Here is a 10,814-nt window from a genome sequence, read left to right as displayed (position 1 = left end):
GACAGCGATCGACAACATGGCGGCGGTGGAGGAGACGCTGTTGGAAAACTCGGACGCAGAGGAGGAGAAGGAGGAAGAAGGAGATCGCGACGAGTCGCAACGTCGCGATGCAGAGGATACAGGCGAGGAGTTCACGCTGAACCTGGTGCGGCAGCTCGGAGGGACTAAGGTACGAGAGAGAGAGAACGAACAAGAGAAAGGGACGGTATGTCACTTTCCACGTGACAGTGAGGCAAGGAATAGGGAGAGAGTGCAGTTGAACATGTGGCTGTAAGGATGGTGTAGGAGGGAGGGCTTCAGGTATTTGGGCAATTGGACTGCATTCTGGGGAAGGTGGGACCTGTACAAGCAGGACGGGTTGCACCTGAACCAGAAGGGCACCACCATCCTGGGAGGTAGGTTTGCAAGCACTGGGTGGGGGGGGGTTTAAACTAATTTGGCAGGGGGATGGGATCCGGACTTGTAGTCCAGCAAGTAGGTTAGCTGTTTTTCAGGATGTCCAAGAATGTAGGGAGGCTGTGCAGAAGGTAGCACTGACGGGGAATACTTGCGGACACAGAGATGGGTTCAAGTGCGTATACTTCAACGCAAGGAGTATCAGAAATAAGGTGGGTGAACTTAAGGCGTGGATCGGTACTTCGGGCTATGATGTTGTGGCCATCATGGAAACATGGATAGAAAAGGGACGGGAATGGTTGTTGGAGATTCCTGGTTACAGGTGTTTCAGTAAGATTGGGGGGGGGGGGAAAAAGGAGGAGGGGTGGTCTTGCTAATTAGAGATGGTATAACGGCTGCAGAAAGGCAGTTCGAGGGGGATCTGCCTTTGGAGGTAGTATGGGCTGAAGTCAGAAATAGGAAAGGAGCAGTCACCTTGTTGGGTGTTAACTATAGGCCCCCCCCAATGGCAGCATAGATGTGGAGAAACAGTTTGGGAAACAGATTTTGGAAAGGTGCAGAAGCCACAGGGTAGTAGTCATGGGCGATTCAACTTCCCAAATATTGATTGGAAGCTCTTTTTAGATCAAGTAAATTGGACGGGGCAGTGTTTGTGCAGTGTCCAGGAAGCTTTTCTAACTCAATGTAGATTGTCTGACCAGAGGGGAGGTCATATTGGATTTGGTACTAGGTAACGAACCGGGACAAGTGATGGGCTTGTTAGTGAGCATTTTGGTGATGGTGACCACAAATCTGTCACTTTTAACCTTGGTTATGGAGAGAGATAGATGCATGCAACAGGGCTGGTTTTACAATTGGGGGAAGGGTAAATACGATGCTGCATGACAGGATCTGAAGAGCATAAATTGGGAGCATAGGCTGTCAGGGAAGGATGTCGTTGAAATGTGAAACTTTTTCAAGGAACAGATACGACATGTCCTTGATATGTATGTACCTGTCAGGCAGGAAAGAGATGGTCGTGTGAGGGAACCTTGGTTGTCGAGGGAGGTTGAATGTCTTGTAAGGAAGAAGAAGGAGACTTACATAAGGTTGAGGAAACAAGGTTCAGACAGAGTGTTGGAGGGATACAGGATAGCAAGGAGGGAGCTGAAGAAAGGGATTAAGAGAGCTAAGAGAGGGCATGAAAAATCTTTTGCAGGTAGGATCAAGGATAACCCCAAGGCCTTTTAGGCATATGTGAGAATCATGACAATGACGAGAACGAGGGTCAGTCCGATGAAGGATAGTAGTGGGAGACTGTGTATTGAGTCGAAAGAAATTGGAGAGGTCTTGAATGAGTACTTTTCTTCAGAATTTACAAATGAGAGGAACTGTATTGTTGGAGAGGAGAGTATGAAACGGACTGGTAAGCTAGAGGAGATACTTGTTAGGAAGGAAGATGTGTTGGGCATTTTGAAAAACCTGAGGATAAACGAGTCCCCTGGGCCTGATGGGATATATCCTAGGATTATAGGCTGTCAGGGAAGGATGTCGTTGAAATGTGAAACTTTTTCAAGGAACAGATACGACATGTCCTTGATATGTATGTACCTGTCAGGCAGGAAAGAGATGGTCGTGTGAGGGAACCTTGGTTGTCGAGGGAGGTTGAATGTCTTGTAAGGAAGAAGAAGGAGACGGGATATATCCTAGGATTGAGGGCGGCACGGTGGCACAGTGGTTAGCACTGCTGCCTCACAGCGCCAGGGACCTGGGTTCAATTCCCGCCTCAGGTGACTGACTGTGTGGAGTTTGCACGTTCTCCCCGTGTCTGCGTGGGTTTCCTCTGGGTGCTCCGGTTTCCTCCCACAGTCCAAAGATGTGCGGGTCAGGTGAATTGGCCATGCTAAATTGTCCGTAGTGTCAGGTAAGGGGTATATGTAGGGGTATGGGTGGGTTGTCGCTTCGGCGGGTCGGTGTGGACTTGTTGGGCCGAAGGGCCTGTTTCCACACTGTAAGTAATCTAATCTAATTATGTGGAAAGCAAGAGAGGAAATTGCAGAGCCGTTGGCAATGATCTTTTCGTCTTCACTGTCAATGGGGGTGGTGCCAGGGGACTGGAGAGTGGCAATGTTGTGCCCCTGTTCAAAAAAGGGAATATGGATAACCCCGGGAATTACAGGCCATTTAGTCTTACATCGGTGGTAGGCAAAGTAATGGAAAGGGTACTGAGGGATAGGATTTATGAGTATCTGGAAAGACACTGCTTGATTAGGGACAGCCAGCACAGATTTGTGAAGGGTAGGTCTTGCCTTACAAGTCTCGTTGAATTCTTTGAGGAGGTGACCAAGCATGTGGATGAGGGTAGAGCAGTGGATGTAGTGTACATGGATTTTAGTAAGGCATTTGATAAGGTTCCCCATGGTAGGCTTATCCGGAAAGTCAGGAGGCATGGAATAGTGGGAAGTTTGGCCAATTGGATAGAGAACTGGCTAACCGGTCGAAGTCAGAGAGTGGTGGTAGATGGTTAATATTCAGCCTGGAGCCCAGTTACAAGTGGAGTTCCGCAGGGATCAGTTCTGGATCCTCTGCTGTTTGTAATTTTTGTTAATGACTTGGAAGAGGGAGTCAAAGGGTGGGTCAGTAAATTTGCAGACGATACGAAGATTGGTGGAGTTGTGGATAGTGAGGAGGGCTATTGTTGGCTGCAAAGGGATCCCAAGGGATCCTTCCATATCCACCACAAATTCACCTGCACCTCCGCACACATCACCTATTGCATCCACTGCACCCGATGTGGCCTCCTCTATATTGGGGAGGGCCGCCTACTTGCGGAACGCTTCAGGGAACACCTCTGGGACGCCCGGACCAACCAACCCAACCACCCCGTGGCTCAACACTTTAACTCTCCCTCCCACTCCACCGAAGACATGCAGGTCCTTGGACTCCTCCATCGCCAGAACATAACAACACGACGGTTAGAGGAAGAGCGCCTCATCTTCCGCCTGGGAACCTTCCAACCACAAGGGATGAACTCAGATTTCTCCAGTTTCCTCATTTCCCCTCCCCCCACCTTGTCTCAGTCAATTCCCTTGAACTCAGCACCGCCCTCCTAACCTGCAATCTTCTTCCTGACCTCTCCGCCCCCACCCCACTCCGGCCTATCACCCTCACCTTGACCTCCTTCCACCTATCACATCTCCATCGCCCCTCCTCCCTACCTTTTATCTTAGCCTGCCTGGCACCCTCTCCTCATTCCTGATGAAGGGCTCTGGCCCGAAACGTCGAATTTCCTGTTCCTTGGATGCTGCCTGACCTGCTGTGCTTTAACCAGCAACACATTTTCAGCTCTGATCTCCAGCATCTGCAGACCTCACTTTTTACTCGATTTAGATATGATGCAGAGCTGGGCTGAGGAGTGGCAGATGGAGTTCAACCCTGTCAAGTGTGAGGTTGTCCATTTTGGAAGGACAAATATGCGGAACACAGGGTTAACGGTAGGGTTCTTAGTAGATGGAGGAGCAGAGGGATCTTGGAGTCTATGTTCATAGATCTTTGAAAGTTGCCACTCAGTGGATAGAGCTTGTAAGAAGGCCTATGGTGTATTAGCGTTCATTAGCAGAGGGATTGAATTCAAGAGTCGTGAGGTGATGTTGTAGCTGTTTGGGACCTTGGTAAGGCCACATTTGGAGTACTGTGTGCAGTTCTGGTCGCCTCATTTTAGGAAAGATGTGGAAGCTTTGGAGAGAGTGCAGAGGAGATTTACCAGGATGTTGCCTGGAATGGAGAATAGGTCATACGAGGATAGGTTGAGAGTGCTAGGCTGTTTCTCATTGGAACGGCAAAGAATGAGGGGTGACTTGATAGAGGTTTATAAGATGATCAGGGAAATAGAGTAGACAGCCAGAGACTTTTTCCCTGGATGCAACAGAGTGTTACAAGGGGACATAAATTTAAGGTGAAGGGTGGAGGTATAGGGCGATGTCGGGGTTAGGTTCTTTACCCAGAGAGTGGTGAGGGCATGGAATCCGCTGCCTGTAGGAGGGGCAGAGTCAGAATCATTGGTGATCTTTAAGCGGCAATTGGATAGATACATGAATAGGTGCTTAAGCTAGGACAAATGTTCGGCACAACATTGTGGGTTGTATTGTTCTATGTTCTATGAAGCGCAGGTCCCTCTGCCCACATGGAAAAATACTGCTGCTGAGTCTCACTGACTACCAGCTAAATATCCTGAAAGGGAGAGGCTTGAGCTGTCTCTCAGTGCTGATGCCCCAGCATGTGCCTGTCCTGGCTCAATTTAGTGGTACTCTCGCCTTTGGAGCGGATTCAATTCCCACTCCAAGATACTTGAATACAAAAAATCTAGATCGATTTCCTGTACAGTACTGAAGGAATGCTGCGTTGTTGTGTGTGCTGACTTATGGCTTGTCAAGTGGATGTAAAATATTATTTGAGAAGAAGGGGAGCAATGTCTGATCAGTGTGTGTCTCTTAATGGACAGCAGAAAAACAGATTATCTGACCACTACCATACTTAGCTATTTGACAGTACAGAATTTGAATATTACAGGGGACGAAAATTACCTATGTCATGATGCCACCTTCTGCAAAGGTGGCATCTCAACTGAGGATTCCCTGTCACCATTGTTGATGGGACGCTCAACCATGTCTGAGCCATTTCCTGCACTTATACCCTCACCTAGTCTCTTTGACAAAAGATCTGCACTTCTGATCCACCAGTTCCTGCATCCAAAGGATCATGAGCTGCTCTTTTTGCCATCTCCAGGAGGATGCCACCAGGAGCATAGTCTCTTCCCTTCCCTTGTCAGGATTCTGCACGGATCATTTCCTTGAGGACACCTTGGTCCACTCCTTCTCCGTTCCCAATTCCTCCTCTCAACCCTATAGCATCTTTCCATGTGATCGCTAAAGGTGCAACACTTATCCTTTTACTTCCTCTCTCCTCCCTGTCCTAGGTGAAGGAGCAATTTATCTGCACATTGTTTCAATCTAGTCTACTGTGTTTGCTGTGTACAATATCTCCTCATTGGGAGATGAAACTCAGATGGGTTACTTTTTTGCTGAACACCTATGCCCTATACATTAAAAATAACCCTGAACTTCTAGTTCAACACACCATCATGTTCCCATGCCAATGTTTCTGTCTCAGGCCTGCTGCAATTGCTTTAGCAAAGCTTTACAGAGCTGGAGAAACCATATCTTGCCTTCTGTCTAGGTAGCTTACAACCTTCAATATTGTTAACAATTTCAGAATGTGAACACTCCAAGTTCATTACCAATCTCCACACTCCTTGAAACTGTGTTCTATGGATTTCTCTCAGCACTACCAACCCATTTTCAACACTTCACTTCTTGTTAGCACCCTACTCAGCATTATCTCCCTATTGGCTTATCATCGGTCCCTTTTCTCTCTCCTTTGATCTCCATGTGTTCTATTGTCTGATTTCCCCCAACCCCATCATTGGCATAAATGCCACCCTTTTCCACTTGCTTTCAGTTCTGATGAGGTCACTGGTTTTAAAACATTAACTCTGATTCTTTCTCTGCAGATGCTGCCAGACTTACTGTGTTTCTCCGGCACTCCCTATTTCTGTTTCAGGTTTCCAGTGTCTGCAGTCCTTTGTTTTATTTCAACATTTATATTGGTTCAAGCGAATGCTGATGAGTTGACAGATCGACCGATTGCTAGAATTGTTGCCGTAGAAATTGCAATTGTCAGTGATAACTGATAGTTAGCTGTCAATCCTTTTAAATTTAAATTCAGGCAGGTTGACAGATGAGTCAAGACATTTCTGAGAAATGAATCAGAGAATGGGGGATTGTCCCCTAATTGGTTCAGTTGAAACAGGCAGTGTGTGTGTACACGTTCTTTCTGTTTCAAAGAAGAGATTGATGTACTAATATGTAGCTTCTAGTACATGTAAGTGTGCTCCACTGCAAGCCTGATTGATAGTCAGTGTAATACTTTGCACACTAAGAATTGTTTAAAAATTGTTGTCAATTCACAAAATTGCTGCATTTATTATCTTGTAAGTGCAAGCTGGTTGATTTATGATCAGTACTTTGTTGCAAATAGCCAAAGATAAATGTTGTGTGATATGATATAACTATACAGCATAAGAACAGTTCCTATGGCACACCAAGCCTGCATCGATTCTTAATCCTTATTTCAGCCCGCTACTTATTCCCCTTAGGTGATTTCTATCCCTCTGTTCCCCTCCCGCTCATGTGTCTGTCAAGGTACACTTTAAATGTTGCTGACATGCCTGCTTCCACCACCTCTACCTGCAGTACTTTCCAGGCACCCACCACTTCTGTGAAAAAGTTTCCCCACACTTTTGACGCGAACTGCTCCCCATCTTCTCACCTTGAACTTGTGCCCTCTTGTGGTTGACCTTTCCACTCTGGGGAAAAAGCCTCTGATTAGCAACATCTTCTATGCCTCTCGTAAGTTGTGGGCCTCTATGGTTGCCCCTCAGCCTCCATCTTTCCAGTGAAAACAATCTAAGTTTATCCAACCTTTCCTCATAACTAAAACCCTCCAGACCAGGCAACATTCTGGTAAACCTTCTCTGCATCCTTTCCAAATCATCCACGTCCTTCTGGTACCGTGGCAACCAGAACTGATTATTCCAAATGGGGCCTAACTAAGGTTTTGTACAGCTGTATCAGAACTTGCCAACTTTTACATTCGATATCCCAGCCAATGAAAGCAAGCGTGCCATATGCCTTTTTGACACCTAATCCCTCTGTTCCTACTTTCCGGGATCTATAGAATGATGGTGGCTCTGTGGTTAGGACTGTTGCCTCACAGCACCATGGACCCAGGTTTGATTCCAGCCTTAGGCGACTGTCTGTGTGGAGTTTACACATTCTCCCCATGTCTGCGTGAATTTCCTCTGGGTGCTCCAGCTTCCTCCCTCAATCCAAAGATGTGCAGGTGAGGTGAACTGGCTATACTAAATTGCCCAAAGTATCCAGGGATGTGTATGTTAGATGCATTAGTCAGGGGTAAGTGTAGAGTAATAGAGTAAGAGGATGGATCTGGGTGGGTTACTGTTCGGAGGGTTGGTATAGACTTGTTGGGCTAAATGGCCTTTTTCCACACTGGGGATTCAATGATTACATGATCTGTACACCCAGATCCCTCTGTATGTCAGTGCTCCTAATCTGAAAATGTGTTGCTGAAAAAGCGCAGCAGGTCAGGCAGCATCCAGGGAACAGGAGATTCGACGTTTCGGGCATAAGCCCTTCTTCAGTGCTCCTAATCTACCAATTATTGCATAATTTGCATCTGATTTTGATCTTCCAAAATGCATCACCTCACATTTTTCCAGATTAAATCCCATCTGCATTTCTCTGTCCAAATCTGCAATTCATCCATATTCCACTGTATCTTTTGACTCCTCATACCTGCAACTCTGCCAATTTTGGTGTCATCTGCAAACTTACAAATCAGACCATTTACATTTTTCTCCTGATCATTTGTATATATTACAAACAACAAAGATCCCAGCACTGATCCCTGCAGAGCACAACTAATTACCGGTCTCCATTCTGAAAAGCACCCTCTGACTTCTCGCTGTCTTCTATGACCAAACCAGTCTTGTATCCATCTGGTCAGCTCAACCCAGATCCCATGAGACTCTACCTTTTGTACCAGCCTGCCATAAGGCCCCTTATCAAATAACCTGTTTTACAGATGGCTGGAATGCTTTGATTTGCTCAACTTTTTATGATTCCAAAAGGAGGACTTTATCTGGGAGGATAAAATGCTTTGAGTCGTTTGAGTTGCTTTAACTCTTCTGTAGAAAGTAAGGCTTACAAATCATGATATTTATTTTGGTATTTCACTTCTCTTTGGTGTTATCTCCCCCTAACCACCTCCAACCACAACACAGAGACCTTTGCATTTCTACAATTTTGGCCTCTTATTTTCTTTGTCCCACTATTGTCAGTGATGTTTTCAGCTGTGTCGAACCCTAGCTCTAGAAATCCTTCCCTAAACATGTCTCTTTTAAGATGATTCTTAAAACCTATCTTTTTGATAAAGGTTTTGGACACCTTATTAATTTTTGGTTGTGATAGTGCTCTTGTGAAATATGTTGGAAAATTTTACTACATTAAAGGCCCTGTAAAATTCAAATGATTTTGAATTCTGTGTACTTTAATCCTGCTAATCCTGACTAACAAACTGTCATGCATTATACCATCATATGCTTACACCAGGATAGTAGAATCTGATTTCAGTAAAATATTTGTGACACTGACTCTTCTCTGGTAAAATGATTTCTTCTTCTCTGCAGGCAGACTATATAATGCTGTATTCGTTAAATGACAATGAAGAATTAATTGATGGTGGAAAAAAGAATGCAATAGATGATCTGAAAGAAGGTGAATTAGAATCCTTCATCAATAAAATAGGCATAAGGAAATATTCCAAATTTCTCCTGGAGGAAAATGAAGAATGCACTGAAAATGAAATAAAAAAGAAAGACAAGAATAAAAACCATGAAAAGGTGAAAGAGAAATTACAAGATAGAAGGGATAAACAAAAGGAATTTCCTGGAAAGAAGGAAAAGAAAAAGCTCATCCAAGATCATGAAGCATCCAATCCATCTGAGATATTAAGCAGGAAAATTAAGAAACAGGTCACCTTAGAATTTGAACCCAGATCATACTTATTGATAAAACCAGGAGGAAAGTGGTATAATATGGAATATACTAATGAGCACAGTTCTCAGCCACAACATGAAACACTCATCTCACAGTATAGAAATCTAGCTAAACAGTTGTATGAGCATGAGACCAATCTTTACAGGAGTAAGCAAAATATCCAAAAAGGAGCAAATTCAGCATGGATAAAAACTGTGGTCAAAACAGGCACACTAGCAGACAGAATGGCCGCCATGACACTTATGATGCAAGATGCTCCAGTGCATACTCTATACTTTGTGGAGGAATTAATCAACCAAATCAAGAAGAAAGGAAGTCGACGGCAATACTTAATAGCTTTGACTACGTTAACAGAGCTACTAATCTCTGAGTTACTTCCAGACAATCGAAAACTGCAAACTTTCTCCCAGCATCCCTTTAATAACCTAGAGGAGCTTGCTAGTGGAAACAAAGATGCCAGAGACAAGCGTCTAATATTGTGGTACTTCGAACACTTGCTGAAGCATCAGTTTGCAGAGTTTGTGCAAGCCTTAGAAACGTTGGCCCATGACGCTGTCCAAGCAACAAAAGCTCGTGTCTTGGCAACAGTCCACGAGATTTTGTGCAATAAACCAGAACAAGAGAAAGCCCTATTGATGCAGTTAGTGAATAAATTAGGAGACCCACAATATAAATTGGCCGCAAAGGCCTCCTACCTTTTGGAAACTTTGCTCCATAAGCATCCCAATATGAAAACTGTTGTGTGTTGTGAAGTTGAGAGACTTCTGTTCAGGCCTAACATTAGTCTGAAAGCCCAGTACTATGCCATTTGCTTTCTCAACCAAATGGTCCTGAGTCATGAAGAGAGTGATCTGGCTGGGAAGCTAATATCCATTTACTTTTCATTTTTCCATGGCTATATTAAAAAAGCAGAACTAGACTCTAAAATGCTCAGCGCCTTGCTGTCGGGTGTCAATCGAGCTTATCCTTATTCCAAGATGGATGATGAAAAAGTGATAGAACAAATGGATACTTTGTTCAGGATTGTACATACTGTAAACTTCACCACAAGTGTCCAAGCACTAATGTTGCTATTTCAAGTGATGGATTCTCGACAAACTGTGTCCAATCGATACTATGTAGCACTCTACAGGTAAAATTTAGTCACATAATTATTTTTACAAAACGTACAACTGAAATTATTTAAAGTTTCAAATGGCTACAGAGAATATATGCTAGAATATAAATGCAATCTCCTTAAAGCCACAACTTTCAGAATAACATTGTGGCATGTGGAAGAAGTGCTTAAAATTATGATGTAATTAATTTTTCGAGTCATTAGAAGGCTGCCTTTTACAGAGATTTATCCATCTCGCAATAAGTTTTTTCATTCATTTAAAGACACGGGAAGAGAAATAAGCCATTTAAGTCCCTCAAGCCTGTTCCACCATTCGTTGAGATTGTGGCTGCTCAGTAACGTAAGTTTATACACAGGGGAACCTCGATTATGCAAACTTGATGGGCGGGCACTATTTCGTTCGGATAATGAATTTAAATGCCTTTCCTCTGGGGTTTGGAGATTTTAAAGTCTGCTCCTCGTTTAGGAGACTACTACCGCCCCCAACCCTGTGCAACACCGCTCACCCACCCCCAAACCCGGGCCACACTGGCCGCCCTGTCCCTGTCTGACCCCGACCCCCACCCAGTGCATCACCGCCCCCGCTCCTGTGCACTGTTGGAAACACGTCTTTGATGTAATGTTTC

General features: G+C 44.6%; 1 protein-coding gene across 1 annotated transcript in view; it reads left to right on the top strand.

Moving 5' to 3' along the window:
- The first annotated feature begins 4 nt into the window (after positions 1–4).
- The window catches only part of cebpz (CCAAT enhancer binding protein zeta), a 38,564-nt gene continuing 27,754 nt past the window's right edge, over positions 5–10,814 (top strand). The window contains exons 1-2 of the mRNA XM_060831339.1: positions 5–169; positions 8,702–10,203. Coding sequence (XP_060687322.1) covers positions 17–169; positions 8,702–10,203 — 1,655 coding nt within the window. The 5' untranslated portion in view covers positions 5–16. The remainder of the gene's footprint in view (positions 170–8,701; positions 10,204–10,814) is intronic.

This window comes from Hemiscyllium ocellatum, chromosome 10, assembly GCF_020745735.1.
Source record: "Hemiscyllium ocellatum isolate sHemOce1 chromosome 10, sHemOce1.pat.X.cur, whole genome shotgun sequence".
NCBI classification, from domain to species: Eukaryota; Metazoa; Chordata; class Chondrichthyes; order Orectolobiformes; family Hemiscylliidae; genus Hemiscyllium; species Hemiscyllium ocellatum.
This window is presented reverse-complemented; position numbering and strand designations above follow the sequence as displayed.